Source organism: Telopea speciosissima, chromosome 6, assembly GCF_018873765.1.
Source record: "Telopea speciosissima isolate NSW1024214 ecotype Mountain lineage chromosome 6, Tspe_v1, whole genome shotgun sequence".
NCBI lineage: Eukaryota > Viridiplantae > Streptophyta > Magnoliopsida > Proteales > Proteaceae > Telopea > Telopea speciosissima.
Window position 1 is genome coordinate 59,956,535 of NC_057921.1, and position 16,175 is coordinate 59,972,709.

Sequence of the window (16,175 nt, forward strand, 5' to 3'; positions counted from 1 at the left end):
TCGTAGCCTCTTCTTTCATCTTCTTTCCCTTTATACAGTATTCAGACACCCAGATTTGTGAAAATTTTAGAAGTTTCTTATTCAGATTTCTTACAGTTCAATTTCCATCGGATTCCTTTTTTTTGGGTTTTTTTATTTGATTTGAACAGATCATATATACATATAGATTTGCAGAGTCTAAAACTTTTTCATCTGATTTTAAAGAAATAATAGAGGGAAAAAAGAGATTTACAGAGGTGGAAAAAAAGAAGAAGAAAGAAACAGGGGAGGGATAGGAAAAACAGAAAAAAGGCAAGTTGAATTGATTTTGAAAAGAAGGGAAAATAGAAGGGGGGAGAAAAAAAAAAGAAAGAAAATTGGAAGAGTATAGAGGATGTTGGCGGGCTTTTCTACATTGCTGTCGCCAAGGCATAGATTAAGGAGTGAAGCATCTACGCAGTTTCAAGCTTGCCATTTTCAGTATCCTTCAATGAGTACACACAGATTGGATTTGCCATGTAGTTTCCCCAGGAAGGATGCCCAACGGTCCCAACCCATTCGACCTGTTGGTCTCTCGGTGGAGAAGCCGGTCGAAGCTAAAGGGAGTTGTTCTCTTAAGCAGAAAATCCGGCTCCCGCCATCCATCACCACCGCTCAGACGGCATTGTGGGAAGAAAGGAGAGAGGTTGAAGAAGGGTTTTGGACGAAAGGGAGGAGCTTGAAAAGGTTTGCCGAACAGACTTCATCTGATGAATCGTGCGCAAACAGAGCCAAGAGGAAGAGAAGTAGCAGTACCACAACGCCTGATGCTTCTTCAGAAGGGGAGGGAATAACTCTAAGCCAATTGGGTAAGGGCAATCTATGGTTTCAGCAGACTGTTGAGATGCCACAGTCGGTGCTTGGAATCACAGGCCTAGACCCTCCACCAGTTTCTTTTCCCGGGTCTTATTCGGGAGAGGAAGAGAGGATCTATTTTGTTCCTGGTGATGTGGTCATACCACCTCTGGCATTGCCCAACAATCCTTTGATGGAGTCTGTAGTCACTGAGATTACAGATAAAGGTGAGAACGATGTTGATACCACCAGCCAAGAGCCTAGAAGGGCAAGTTCAGGATCCACCTCGTCCGAAGGCGATAGTTTGACTCCAAGGCGAAATGAGAATTCCTCAGGGAATGGAACGGGTAATGGGTCTCAGCGCCCTCACCCATCTGAGGGACCCAGAGTAACGGCTGGCAGTGAGGATGTTCAGACAGAGCATCAGGGATTTGAGCTTGTGAGATTACTGGTTGGTTGTGTGGAATCAATTAGCTCGAAGAACATCCCAGCTATCAGCCATTATATAGCTAAACTCGGAGAGCTTGCTTCACCAGAAGGAACTGCCATTAGCCGTGTCACTGCTTACTTTACAGAAGCTTTGGCAGTAAGAGTTGCAAGGCTTTGGCCTCACATTCTTCATATTGCCACCCCTCGGGATCTTGATCGGATTGATGATGACATGGGAGCTGCACTTCGGCTTCTAAACCATGTCAGCCCAATTCCAAAGTTCCTTCATTTCACATCTAATGAGATTCTGATTAGAGCATTTGAAGGAAAAGATAGGGTACATATCATAGATTTTGACATCAAACAAGGGCTTCAATGGCCTGGTTTATTTCAGAGTCTAGCCACTAGGCCCAATCCCCCAAGCCATGTAAGAATCACAGGTATAGGAGAGTCCAAACAGGAACTCCAAGAAACAGGCGATAGATTGGCGAGATTTGCAGAAACCCTGAATCTGCCGTTTGAATTCCATGCAGTTGTGGACAGGTTGGAGGACGTGAGACTGTGGATGCTTCATGTGAAGGAAAAGGAAAGTGTGGCTGTGAATTGTGTTCTTCAACTACACAAAATGCTTTATGATGAGACCGGTGCGGCACTAAGGAATCTATTGGGTTTGATAAGTAGTACTAATCCCATAGTGGTTCTCATGGCAGAACAAGAAGCCGTGCACAATGATTCCAATTTGGAGACGAGGGTTTCTAATTCACTCAAATACTACTCTGCCATATTTGACTCTATTGATTCTTCCCTGCCATTAGATAGTGTGGTTAGAATCAAAATAGAGGAGATGTTTGCTCGGGAGATCAGAAATATAATTGCCTGTGAAGGCAGTGACCGGTTGGAAAGGCATGAGAATTTTGCAAAGTGGAGGAAGAATATGGAGCATGGAGGATTTAGATGCATTGGAATCAGAGAGAAGGAGATTCTTCAGAACAGAATGCTGTTGAAGATGTACTCTTGTGAGAACTACAGTATCGAGAAGCAAGGCGAAGAAGGAGCAGGGCTTACTCTTAGTTGGCTAGAGCAGCCTTTGTACACAGTTTCGGCGTGGGCACCTGTTGATGTTGCTGGCAGTTCCTCCTCTTTATCTCATCCAAGTTGATTGTGATGGTTTTCTTCTTCTTCCGATGTCTTAAAATTTCGATCCCTACCGTACAGTACAGAAAGGGTAACAAAAATTCTTTGTAGGTAGAGAATTCTTTCATTCTTTGGTTTGCATGAAGCCTCATTAGCAGGAGCTAGTAATTCATTTGAGTTCTTTCAAGATCCGATTTTCTAGAGTTTCATTTAGTATGTGAAGTCCATTTTTATGTTATTCTTTGATTCTTTTTCTCATGTTGGGGGATGGGATGTATTCTTTATGTAAGTCTGAATTCTTTCAAGCAGTGTCGCAGTCAGGTATTCTTTATGTATGTGAAATTCTTTCTTAGGGTTGTGAAAGTCTGGTATTCTTTGTGTATGTAATTGGAACTTGGATCATTGTATGAAGTGAATTTGTTAATTAGTGTCATCCATACTTTTCTTTCCATGCTCTGTAATTTTCTGTATTTCATGATTTATATTCCCACCTATTTTTCTTGCCCAGTTTGGAGTTATTTGTTGCAGATGCTAATTTTGTAAAGCGTCTTAGCGACGAGTTGTGCTAAGATAAGCAGTGGTTGCTTCATCCTCCACATTCAGCTTCTTAGTTATGCAATCCAAGTTGCATAACAGGGACTTGTTAAAGAATGAATTGTGTATCAAGAAGTGAAATTAGCTTACAACATGAGTAGTAGCAATGGAGACAGTAGGCATTCTCATGCAGGAAACATACCAGACCACTGAAGCTCAGACAGTACTGTCCTTTGTAGTCTCAAACTACATTATGGATCAAAAGGCTCAGTCAAACTGGGACCATTATCCTGCATTCATTCAGCAGTAAATTTTGAGAGTTGGGAGACAGGAGCAAGTGGTGGGTGCAAATGCAGGGGCCCTATTATGCTTTATAATTAAAAATTTTAAGGTATGGACTGTAAACAGAGGTAAAGTGACTGAGAGAGAAGCACCTATTCCAATTCTTCTTGTATTCTATTCAAACTTGTGCATCAAACTTGAAAGAGAGGAGAAGCAGCAAGACCCTGAATCAAACTCCCATTTGTTTTCAGACCAGCAGTAATTGGTCTTTTTCATATTATTAGCTGTAGCAGCTCTTTCATTAATAGAAGGTAAAACTGAAGGAGATGAGATGATTTCAGTGTTCTGCTTAATTTTTATAATCGATCATCTCCCAAGTGGATTTTTTGATTCTGTTGGATCAAATATTTCAATAGAGAGGTGGTTTTGGTGGATGCACCCAGTGTTCTTCCATGTTCAGTTCAGTGGGGTTTAAAATTTTTGGACAAGTATGACTTAGTCCCATGAATCCTGCTTCATATCAATCCCAAAATATTGTAACTTTAAATTTTAGAAAATAAGACCTATTCTTCTCTCAAGGTGCTCAGAAACTCCAATCCTCATCCCGATTTCATCTTCTCTCCTTCTTACTAAGAAGTCAAAAGCTGGCCCTTACTGGTAGCCCAATCGGAATTGACCGGCTAAAGCCTGAAACTGGATCGATCAATTAGTAAACAGTCTAGTGTCAAACCTAGTTTGATTAATATTCGATCAGATTCGACATTTGGCAATAGCCCGACGGATGCTCTACTAGGACCAATAACCAACCATTTATAGCCCAATCGGTTCATTTATGGTCCGATTGGTTTGTTTACAGCCGATCAGCTTGTTTATGGTCCAATTAACCCATTTATGGCCCGTTCATAGTCTGAATAATCAAATTAGCCCGTTTACATTTCGATTAATACGGGCTTGATTATGGACTAGTAATCGATCAGCTGAATATAAACTTGTCGATGGCTAGGCTATGATGTACAATTAATTAGACGGTGTGGACTATTATATTGGCAGGAATGACTAGACCCAATCGAAACTGACCGATTGACACCCCCTATTGTTTACCATATCGCATCTTCCCGAATTCATTGGTCATTTCTTCACTGACCTCTATTCTCCTCGGTACATCCCTTTATTCTGATAAGGGGAAAAGGCAGGGTACACCCCCAAATATCGCAAATTAGCGCCTGCTGTATTTCTCTTTTTCCTTGAAAATGATCCCCTACCCTTCTTGTATGATGCCCCCGTCTCATGCCTCAATTGATGCTGCCTGCTAGCTTACTGCACACGGGCAGTGTGCCGATCCCTCTCCCTTTAATTAGAGATTAGATTTCAAAGGCCTTTAGTAAAGCTGGAGGGCGAGAGGTTGCTCTTTAATATTTCCGATTTCTTGGGTCGATTTCAATTCTGGCCCAAAATGAGTTTGAATCGGACCGATGATTCAACCAATTCAGACCGTTTCGTATCGGAGTCGGCGCTGACCAATTCGACTCCCGATTTCGTTTTTTATAACCTTGCGTAGAACCCCTCAAAACTGGCGCGACTTAATTTTTTCTTCTGCTTGTCCTCGAATTAGGGTTTCGGCGGAGCGCAGGAAGGGAACCTTCGTCAAACGACAATGGCGGACGATGACTACAATGAAGTAGATATGGGGTTCGTCTATACTTCTCTCGTTCTATTTTCCACTACAGCATTCATCTTCTTGCTTACTAACTAAAACACAAGAACCGAAAAAGAGAGAAGAATAAGAAACGAAGGCTATTATTTAAGGATTCTGATTTCCAAGGATTACAGGGTTTAGTTGATACTCTTTCGAGATTGACGATGCTTCGAAACTTTTCTGTTTATTGATTTTATAAGCAGTTTTTGCCTCGTGATACTGACTATATGCACATCCTCTCTGCTCTCTTTTCGTGGCTTAGATCCTAAAGTTGAAATTATTGGGATGTTATTTTTTTTGACAAATTTACGTATGCTTGTATCCATTTTCAATGTAGAAAACCCAGAACATGCAAGGTCGATATTTGTCTGCACTATAGAGCATAATAGCTGTTAGATCAAATGTCAACTTTTTATTTGGAAGAGACAAACCTTTTGTTCTATGCCTGTAAGAACTATTTTGTAGTGTATGACGAGATGGGTTGAATCTAGAAGATGAAACTTGTGAGTATCGGGTATTATTTATTTTACAAACTCAGAAAGATGAAGCTAATGAAGGTGTGCTGGTTTGTGAATAACAATTGCCCATATCCTTGTATTACAGTACTGTATGTGAACCACTACTGGATTGCCTAAAAGTAGGAGCCTCTGCGAAACAACTTATTGGGAGCAAGACTCCTTTTCAATATCTGGGCTTCTCCTCCTCATTTCTTCTATTCCAGTTTTAGAAAAATGGTGTAAGTTTCATAGCATACCTACTGTCAAGTACAACTTGGGTGGTTGGAATCACAGGGAAGATATGATATTCCTCATTACCTAAAGGATATTCCTGAATTTTATTATTTTTCTTTGATGAATATGCCTAGGTTTGAATCAGATAGAGACAAATGAATCTTGATTAGAGAAAAGTTAAAGATAATAAGGTTTGTATTCTCATACTATATAAAACATGAAAAAGGGCTTAGAAAGGTATTCATGGAGGACTGCTAAGAGAAAAACTGATTTCTATTAGTGGTGCAGCTGGTGGTCGCGGTGTTTTAATGTCTGTTGGTGATAGTTTATAGCAAATGGGATGGAAGTTCACCACCAGTGTCGATGAAGGCTTGGTCTGGGTGTTTGAAATATGGTTATTGAGTGAAAATGGAAGGGTTAAATGGCTTTTCATACAGTAGTATAGTTGAGGCCAATAAAGAACAATCTAAAATGGAAGAGAAGTGAACCCTTGGAATTCACCTTAAAAACCATAAATGCGCTTGAGTAAGGAGAGCTTGCTTTTTGAATACTTTATTTACTATTGGTTAAATGTGTGGTGCATGAATGCTTTGATTAAGACCAGTGTAAGTAAAAATGTGGGCAGTAGGCAACAATCATTCAACTAGACTTATCAAGACTTCATCAACTCTATTGAAGTTTTGCGGGCAATGGTTTAGTCATCAGCTGTTTGACGGGTCACCAACCAGATGTTTTATTTAACCTCAAAAACTGCAAAACTGTTGTTTTAATGCTTATTGTGCAGGAATGATTTGCTATAGATTTAATAAATAGTATTTGTTTTCTGTTGCCTTGGATGTGCGTTGTCATTTCCTAGTTGACAACTCTCTATGGTCATGCGAGTCATATCTCTCTAGACTGAAAAGTGATAGAATCCTATTTAGGAATTTAAAATTAGGGAAACTTACATTTATTTAATCTTCCTTGCAAAGCCTGTAAATTTTTTATTTGATATCCTTCCTATGATTATTATATTCGCTTTTGTCCTTTTATTCTGAGTTTGTTTTGAAATTGTATGTACATGTATTGACAGAAAATTGTTTCTGCAGTTATGAGGATGAGCCGCCGGAGCCAGAGATTGAGGTAAAAAATTGAAACTTTGGCATGTTTCTTGTTTATTGCTGCTGACTGTTACAATTATGTTGCTTCTAACTGTACTGATGATTGAGTTGGTTTGATTGGCAGGAAGGAGCCGAGGAAGATGTTGAGAATAATAATAATGAAGACATTCCTGATCATGTTGGGCCTGAAGGTGAAGAAAAAGAGGAACAAGAACAGGTTCAACGCCCTCGGAAGACTTCAAAATATATGACTAAGTACGAGCGTGCGAGAATCTTGGGTACACGTGCCCTGCAGATCAGGTATCATCTCTTGGACTGTTATATTTTTCCAGAATGCATGCTGAAGGTTAATGATTTGTTGAAAGAAAGATTAGAATAACATTCACTTTGTTGAACAGCATGAATGCACCTGTGATGGTTGAGTTGGAAGGTGAGACTGATCCACTTGAGGTAAGCTTCTTTAAGAACCTCATCTGATGATATCTTGACATAGACATGTAAGGATGGTGGATTACAGCTGCTAGCCGCTGATTTGCCTGACATGCGTGTTTTGTTGGATGGTTGCATGCTCCTCTAATGCATTTTTCAATCTATTATATAAAATGGTTTGTCATTGTTGGTTTCTCATTCCTTCATGTATTGGTGTATTATAACAAACATTTCATGTTCCCAAAGATTTGTTTTCTGGGGGGTTTCTGATGATGAGCCATGGCCTGGAAAGTATATGTTCCCTACATTTTCTGTTAACTATTCGTTTCTTAGGTCATTGTTTAACCATCTAAGACCTTGGGGGTTTATTTTTTTTTAAAGCACATCGAAAATGAAATATGCTATTTTCAAAATAATTTGGCCATTTAATAGTTGATCATGAAATAGGTATTCTGCAGGCTTTTGGATCACAGTTTAGGTGTGACTTTTTGGATCTTTACTGCTGGTTGGTTCCATAGTTAGTGTTGATGTGATTGCCCGCTTTTTGGACCACATAATTTTGAGTACTTGATGCGGTATTGCTTCCATGGACCGGGCCAAATCCGATAAAAAACCCAGACTCCGAACCAGATCCAGATTTGAAGAATGAATTGGGTGTTGTTTTAGTTGAAGCCTGCGTGGCCTAGGCAGCTTGGCTGTTGTTTCGTTTCTTCCCCTCTTCACTATGTTCTGGTTCCCCTCCTCCTTTCCTGTTCTTCTTCTCCTTTTCTTCCCTCGTTTTTCAACCTCTATGCTGTTCTGAGTGAGTGGTACAGCCCCTTGCTCTGCTGACCTATTCCTTTTATTCATTTCCCTTTTGAGCTGAAACTTTGTGGAGAAGTAGCAAGCCCCTGGACGATTCATACTGTTGAAGTGGAACCTAAAGCCTTTCAGGTCTGTGAATCCCAAACAGAAACTCAGACCTGATTCTAGTTCCCGCCAGTAGCAGGAATTAAATATCTTCTTGTTTCCTTGTTATTCTGGGAGTTAGGACTGTTGATGGCGTATGTAATGCAAGCTCGACCTCGAACCAGGGAAAACCAGTGGGAGATCGATTGCAGCAGGATCAATACAATAAGAAAGAACAAAGTTGAATAGCTTAAACTTTTTATTTCTCTTTTCTGTTTACATATATATGGAAGAAGAACATAAAAGAATAAAAAAGGATAAAAAAGGGGGGGGGGGATAGGGGACTCTCTCAGTCCAGGGTCCCTCACCCAGGGCCCTCCCACCCACGGTCTCTCACTGTTGCCGCATCTCACAGCTTCAACCATAACTCTCTTTTCTTCAATCTCATCTCCTTTTCTGCTCAGCCACATACACTTAATTTGTAATAAACCAATCACAAAGCAACCCAATCCCAATCTGTTTAAGAAACTAAAGAATCCTAGAAAACAGAAAGGAACTACTAATTCATAAAACCAATAAAATAGAAACTAATCTTTAACTAATAAAATCCCCCACGCAAGGAGCAAAACTTCCCTAATATAGGACTAATTGCAAGCCGTCATAAACCTCTAAATCTTCTCCACCTAAGCTGTTATGGGCCCCACAGAGATTTAATAGTATTCCACGCAACAGCCTGGCTGAAATCCTGAATTATCTCTGTCAGGCGAGGTGGCCATGGGGCCCACACAATCTGATCATTATCTCCTCCAGGCTGGTCGATAGCTGTCCTCCTAGGTTCCCACGAGATCTATTAAATCCCCTACAAATCGGCAAATCAGTAGCTAATAAATCTGGGAAATAATCCTCCCTTAAATCAACAATCTCAATCTCAATCTCTTATTTGGACAAAATTGATGGAGGAATGTGACCCAAATTATGGGCCAGGTACAGGCTAATTTGATGGATCAGAATATGGGCCAGAATTGAACCCAATTTAATGCCCTATTGTAAGACCTGATCTGCATTGGTAGGATCAGTAAGCCTCCTTGATATCGACTTTCCCCTTCAGTTTCAAGTCCGTTGGAGTTCCATAGAGAGAGATCCTTCATTTGCAAGCCCTTCCCCTTGTCACCGGGTCTTCCGCCTCCTTGCTCAGAATATGGGCCAGAATTGAACCCAATTTAATCCCCAATTGTAGGACCTGATCTGCATCAGTAGGATCAATAGGCCTCCTTGATATTGACTTTCCCCTTCAGTTTCAAGTCCGTTGGATTTCCTTCAAGAGAGATGCTTCACTTGCAAGCCCTTCCCCTTGTCACTGGTTCTTCCGTCTCCTTGCTTTGGCTGGAGGTTAAAGACAACCTTTGCCCCCCCCCCCCCCCCCACAATACTAATATCTATCCTTTTCTTTTATTGTACTTCCTATAATACCCCTCCTTTCTTCCGTATTTATAGTCTATCATTTATTTTATTTTATTTCCAAGATCCAACCCTGTTCCTAACATTAAATTCTAATTCCCTTTGTGTCCTCTCTCCTTTTACCTACCAACTTACCAAGTAAACCCTTGAAGATTCTGGTTAGTTAACAGATTGCCACTCCCTCTTTGCAATTTCAATTTATTTTCTGTTTTGCCACTTTTCTATTACTTGGGTCGACCCATAGCAAAACCCAAACAGGGTTTTCGGACCCCAGGATCACATCAGTATGCCATATTCATAGTTAGTATGCCTCAAGGACTGCTGATTGTTTAACTGAACGATTATATCTGTATTATTGACTTGGAAAAAAAATTCAGCGTCAATGCTGTACATGTAAGCATATGCAAGTGGCTTCTGGGACCACCATCCTTTTTAGTGTCAGTGTAGCATTGATGCATTTTCAGTAACTACTCAAACCATCGGTTTTCCTCTTTATCTGTTCTTCCCCCCCCCCTTTTTGGGGGGGGGGGGGGAGGTCGATTTATTGAGTCGGGGGATGCCTCTGTGAAATTTTATATCAAAGGATTTGAGCAGGGTTGGATCATCTGTTGTCTGATCTCTTTCTCTCTCTCTCCTCCTCCTCCCAATCTTTGTGTGATCTATGTGGTCCTAACTCCAAACTTCTCCGGAAAAGCTCTGATGCAGACCTCAGCTTGAAGGAGGAGAAGGCAGGCAGAAATCAGCCCTTTTTCTTGGCCTGTGGTTCCTCAAACTTGAACCAGTTTGGGTTGGTGGCTCAATGGTTGAGCCATTCTAGTTGTGGGATAGTTGGTCGAGTCTTTATTTCTTTTATGTTGTATGTTGTTAGTTGTTGGGTTATGCTGGGATACATCATATAAAATCCAGCCTGATTTGGGTTTCCTAATTCGCTCCCACAGCCTACACATGGAGTTTCCTTAGTTTATCTTTTTTGTTGAACTTTCCTTTTTAGAGGTGATTCTCCAATCACTCAGTTATTAATAGCTGTAAGAGGCTATAGCCTCCATATGTTTTGAGTGATGAGATTTGGCTTGAACATGTTTTTTTTTTGGGTGTGTTTTGACTCAGAACTTGGTTCTGTGGTTATTCAGTTCCAGCCCTTGCTGTGTCGATTCAGTAGGTTGATTGGTAGTGATTCTAAGGCCATATCCCCTCTTTTTTTAGTTGTCTTTGTTTTAGTTTCCTTTTTAGAGTTTGATTTTGTTTTCAGAACTTTTCATAGGTTTGATTCTCTTTTATTGCTGATTTAAAAATTCCATTTTCTTCAGCTTTCTCAGAATCCTAGTCTCTGTCTGTTTCCTAGAAATCTTAATTTTTGAGCTATTCTTCTGAATCTGTTTCTGGTTGCTGTTTGGACCTTGATTACTGATATTTCCTGCATATATGATTGCTAAATACATCTGATTGATTGGTTACTTTTCTGAGATCAAGTGCTGGTTCTGTTACTCTGTTTTTAATAATCCCATCTTCAGTAAGAATCTCCCAATTCTCAGAATCTGACCATTGGATCAACCTGAGATTGTAGTATCATTACAACAAAGTCTGACTTTAGAGTCATTCGTGAAACGCCTCTAAAGCTTAACAAATGCCTCTAATACTTTTAGGGCTGTATTCTACTAATGCCGCATAAACGCCTCTATACGTCATGTCACAAATGATTAGAGATGTTTGAAATACCTCTGTTTTGGTTGGTTTAGAGATAGTTTGTAGTGGCATTTCCCAAATCTTTTAGTGGCATTTGTGAAATGCCTCTAAAATGTTTTCCTACCACTGCTAATACCGAATTGAGTATTCAAAAAAGATCTTTTTAAGATGGTTTATGTTAATATTAGAGGCATTTTACTTCCGTCATGCATAGAGACGTTTTAATACTCCCTCTAAAGCTTTTTCTCTCATCTTTTAGGGTCAATTTACTAATGCCGCTAAAAGATATTGAATTTATTTTTTGCCTCCTTTTTCATTTGTTCCCTGTTCCCTACAAGACTAAGTATACTTACAAAACTTTAAACAGTTATCAAGATATCAAGAGTTTTTTCATTTCAATCCATAATAAACTATACACAACCAAATGTTTACAGATTGAAAAAAAAACAATCATCCTTGTAAATGTATCTAAAACATCCTTGTACAACATTTTCTAAAAAGAAACAAAATCCATCTCTCAACTTTGAATAATGCTTGTCTACTGTTGTTCCCATGATTGAATATGTAAGTCTCTGAATAACTCTCTCAAAGAAACAAGCACTGCTGTAGCCCAATGCTTAGCACCACATTAGCATCATCAATGTAGCAACTTCTAGTTTCTTACAAAAAAATCCAAGAAAATAAGAAAAGGATACACGAATCAACTCTATAAAATAATGTGAGGTCTTTTTTTCTGGTGGTGGGTAAGAAAGGTTCTTGAGACTTACAGATTAAAAAAAGAACTTTGTAAAAGAATACAGATCATCCTGATGTTGCCTCGACATTGAGCAGCATACAGCTATCTCCGTTGGAGAAGTTTTGAACCAAGGCCATCGACCATACCAGAAAGCAATGGCATCTACAGAATTGGTACATCAAAATGTCTGAAATTTTTTCTGGAAGTACTTCTGCAACAGACTTTCAATTCCAAAAACAAAACCATATCTTTCATACTTTCAAACAAAACAAGGATTATTCTTTTCGTTCTTTTTCCCTGGGTGTCGAGGAGTAACTATCATACCTTTGCTGCCCAGCAGAACTAGGGATGATATTCCGCCCAGCACCACGGCACCTCACCAGTCTTTCATCGAGGGCCCATCTACAGTCTTCTTTGTTGCTGAACATGAAAAAATTACTGTATTATCATATTGCATCTACACTTCTACCATGCAGAAGGCGATTTTGTGTTTGTGTGCACAAAGACAAGATCCACCTTTTGTGTTTTGGGGTGTGGTTTGTGTTTCCTTTTCCCCCCCTTTTTGTGTGTGTATATATATATATATATCATATATCATATATCATATATCATATATATGAGAGAGTCTCAGTTGCATATCATAAGGGATTTACAAAACAGTCATGCTTTAGCACCCGGTGCAACAAGAAGCACCAGCTTAACTTTGTTGGGGGGAGGGGTGATTTAGTAGCAGTTGGTGGTGCTGAGCCATATGAGGTAGGAGGAAACTCTCAATGTACGGTTCTAAGTAATGTGCTGCCATCTGTGCTGTCATGACTAAGAAGCTTGACCTTTAGAAACCCCATCATGGCACAAGCCACATACAAACTTGATCTGGAATACTACATTATCTGTGCTACAATGATTTTGATAGAATAAGGGCATATCTTTATGTTTCATATGAAGGGCATGGTATGACTCTTTTATCGTATTTTTTCAATGATCTCAGATAGCAATGAAGGAGCTCCGAGAGCGCAAGATACCATTTACCATCCGTCGTTACTTGCCTGATGGAAGGTATTGTCTTAAACACTTATTGTAACGTCTTCAAGTAACATTTCTCTTGGGTGTCTCACTCCAACCTGAAATTTGGCAGCTATGAAGATTGGGGAGTTGATGAGCTAATTGTGGAGGACTCCTGGAAGAGGCAAGTTGGAGGTGACTGATCGGTCAATATGTGTGTCACATCTAGGTTGGAGGTTCTCGTAACATTTTGATTAGATTTAGTAATGTATAAAAGGTCTGTACATTTGATGGTCTGTAGATTCAGTCATTCAGTGGTTAAACATGGATGCCATTGTTTGACGAATGAATGGTAATGGGTGTCAATTCCTACAAAATAGCATGCGCCACTTGATTGTGAAATAGGCTAGGGATTGTTTTGGGGGAATGGAGAACGATATCCAAAAATACTTCCATCTTAAACTCGTTGAGCTTGAATGTTTGAAAATAGTCGACAGTGACCTAGTGGAAAAAATGTCTTGAAATGTTTTATTCAGTTCGTGTGTGATACAGCGAGGATTATTGTTCAGGTTATAAATCTGTCTTGAAATGTTTTATTCAATCCGTGCGTGATACAGCAAGGATTATGAATCTGCGAGTATGCACTCCATGAAATGCGAAGCAATTTTTAGGCATTTCCTACCTTCAATGGTCTCTGTCCCGTACCAAGTATGACCTCGGATAGAGCCTTTTGGAGGGTAAGGATTCATGTGGCAAATTTTATATATCAGAGTTTCTCTTGACTTGTTAGGCTGTGTTTCATTTCTCTTATTTTATCCTTTCTTTTTTCATATATATATATATTTTTTTCCGGTTTTCATCATTCATTTGTCGTTTTTCATTTTTCATTTATTATATCATTTCACATGTCTCTTTTCCCTCTTTTCATTACACTTTTTTTGGTGTTTAGATCTCAGTTTCTCCTACTTTGTTTTATTTGGATCCATGTAGCCAATCCCATTAAGTTGGTATAAGGCTGAATTTGTTGGTGTTCCAACTTTCAAAATGTTTGGTTTCAGAAAACGAAATGGTTTGTGCACACCTGTTTTAGGAACCAATTTCCACATACCCATTACTTTTTTGGTCCATGGGAAGGACTTTATATGCTCTTATACTCTTGTTAGCGATGAATATGATGGGTTATCTTTAAGCTTATCTGCAAGGTACAAAGTTACTAAAACTATTGTTTCAACTACATTACCAGATGGACTATGAACTATGCTAATCATTGTTAACTTTTGTATTAGCTTGATGAAATCCCTAGATACAAGAAATACATTGTTACATTAATAGTTACAGAAATATCAAAAAACAATGAGAAGTTTCCATGGCTCTTCTCCATGATTGTGTGGTTTAAGTAGCTTAACAGCCTACAGACAATCAGAGCTACTCACCCCGTCAGCTCAGCTTAGCTTCAGGTGCTGATTTGTATCTTCCATGTGGCCTTCGCCTTGAATTCTCCTGCACCTGGAATTATCAAGATTGCACACCATCTAGAAATATCAGATGAGTTCTGATAATTTTCATAAGGCAAAATATTGTCCCCATATGGATGATATCTTTTTCAAGACACACACTGATGTGATGTGTAGATTTGAGGAACTTTCTCCTGTAAAACTTTGATGGATATAAAGTTTTTTTTTGGGGGGGGGGGGGAGGGGGGATTTCCCACAATGTTAGCGTAACAATCGGCAAGCCACATCAATGACGGTCTAGAGAATGGATCCGGATCGTCTGCTGCAGGCTGCCCCAACTACCCTGCTGCGCAGACACAGCAAAATGCGAAATAACCGCCTTAACCTCACTCGAGAAAGGCGCTCAGGTAGGGGTAAGGCGGTCATTGCGCACCTTACTGGGTAATTGGGGCAGCCGCACGCAGTAGGATACCCCATCCCTAGAGAATGGATGGTATCATGCAGGTGGGACCACATGGAGGACAAATGGTCAGAATAGAGAGAGAGAGAGAGAGAGAGAGAGAGAGAGAGAGAGAGAGAGAGAGAGAGAGAGAGAATGAGAATGTGGGTGTCATAGTTGACGAAATGACCGTCCTACCCACTACCTGAGCACCTTGTCCGAGTGTAGGCACCACAGTGGCTGCTACCTGCCCGGCCATAGAGGATCCAAATTGATCACATCTCCGTTATGGTTATAGGTATTAGTATTAGATCAACTGTATCCAATATGTATCATTGTTATCGGGCAAAAAGACGGTGTTTTTTGTATTTGAAGCCGATTCAAATAGGGAGAATGTTCTCTGTGCTGTAGCGTAGACTGCGTCTAGGCACATGGGCTTGCCACTCAGGGGGCAGGATGGTCATTGCGCCTACCCCCATGTGCTTGGGCGCAGCCTGTGCTACGGCACAAAGAACAACACCCCATTATATCTAGGGAAAATTAGATGATTAGCTACTTTTGGGTTTTCATTTACAAAACTGTTCACCCTATGTTTGAGTTAACAAAAATAGACAAAAGCAAATTTAGTTTTACAAAACTAGACAAAACAGTGACTCTTCTTCCTTCCTCGCAGTTTCCCTTTGAAAAAATCTCTTTTTTTTCCTTTGTTACTTGGGGTAGCAGAGAATGGCGGTGGCTGGGACAAGGGTAGGGGTTGCAGGGAACGGGAGGATATCTGGGCGAGAAGGCAATGACAGGGGTAAAAATGTCTAAAAAAGTAAATGTGGGAGAGAGAGATACAATTTTGTCCTGTTTTGTAAACCTTAACTTGTTTTTATCCATTTTTGTTAACTCAAATATAGGATGGACAGTTTTGTAAATGAAAACCCATACGTAGCTAATCATGAAAATTTCCCTTATATCTAAGACGTATCATTATTCGGCAGATACCGGATCCGATGCTTTGAATTAAAACCATGTGGTAAAACATAAATAAAAATTGAAGCATGCGGTGTGTCATTAAGGGAGCAGCTGGTGAGCAATTTTTTTTTATGTCTTCATCTTTTTTATGTTTCAAGGGATGTGAACCATGTAGCTAACTCTCTTGCGTGGAAGGCATTGTCAAGTTCGTGTATAGCAATCGTTCCATTTCTTGGTTGCTTGACCTTTGCTTAAAGGATGTCTCCACATGTTCACGACCTTCTTATGATAAATCTTCTCTTTACTACCAAAAAAGCAGATTGTGACTTTTGACAAATATTCATTCCCCTTTTTGGATTCGAAGATGATTTTTGTCATTTTCATGGCATGCATTATTGATGGTTTTA

At 39.8% G+C, this 16,175-nt stretch overlaps 2 protein-coding genes across 2 annotated transcripts; both read left to right on the plus strand.

Annotated features, from left to right (window-relative positions):
* Nucleotides 1–252: 252 nt before the first annotated feature.
* Nucleotides 253–2,614, plus strand: LOC122664680 (scarecrow-like protein 28). The gene has a single exon (XM_043860615.1). The coding sequence runs from the start codon at nucleotides 374–376 to the stop codon at nucleotides 2,399–2,401; it is 2,028 nt and encodes a 675-aa protein (XP_043716550.1). The 5' UTR covers nucleotides 253–373; the 3' UTR covers nucleotides 2,402–2,614.
* A 2,163-nt stretch (nucleotides 2,615–4,777) lies between these two features.
* LOC122664681 (DNA-directed RNA polymerases II, IV and V subunit 6A-like) lies at nucleotides 4,778–13,492 on the plus strand. Its single transcript, XM_043860616.1, has 6 exons — nucleotides 4,778–4,881; nucleotides 6,708–6,741; nucleotides 6,844–7,019; nucleotides 7,118–7,169; nucleotides 12,902–12,969; nucleotides 13,049–13,492. The coding sequence occupies exons 1-6, from the start codon at nucleotides 4,847–4,849 to the stop codon at nucleotides 13,116–13,118; spliced, it is 435 nt and encodes a 144-aa protein (XP_043716551.1). The 5' UTR covers nucleotides 4,778–4,846; the 3' UTR covers nucleotides 13,119–13,492.
* Nucleotides 13,493–16,175: the final 2,683 nt, after the last annotated feature.

Bases quoted from the DNA above. Each gene is read 5' to 3' on its own strand.
- LOC122664680 (XM_043860615.1), top strand. From the start codon at position 374: ATGTTGGCGGGCTTTTCTACATTGCTGTCGCCAAGGCATAGATTAAGG.
- LOC122664681 (XM_043860616.1), top strand. From the start codon at position 4,847: ATGGCGGACGATGACTACAATGAAGTAGATATGGG. The intron at 7,020-7,117 runs GTATCATCTCTT...TTTGTTGAACAG, and splicing joins ACACGTGCCCTGCAGATCAG to CATGAATGCACCTGTGATGG. The intron at 12,970-13,048 runs GTATTGTCTTAA...GAAATTTGGCAG, and splicing joins CGTTACTTGCCTGATGGAAG to CTATGAAGATTGGGGAGTTG.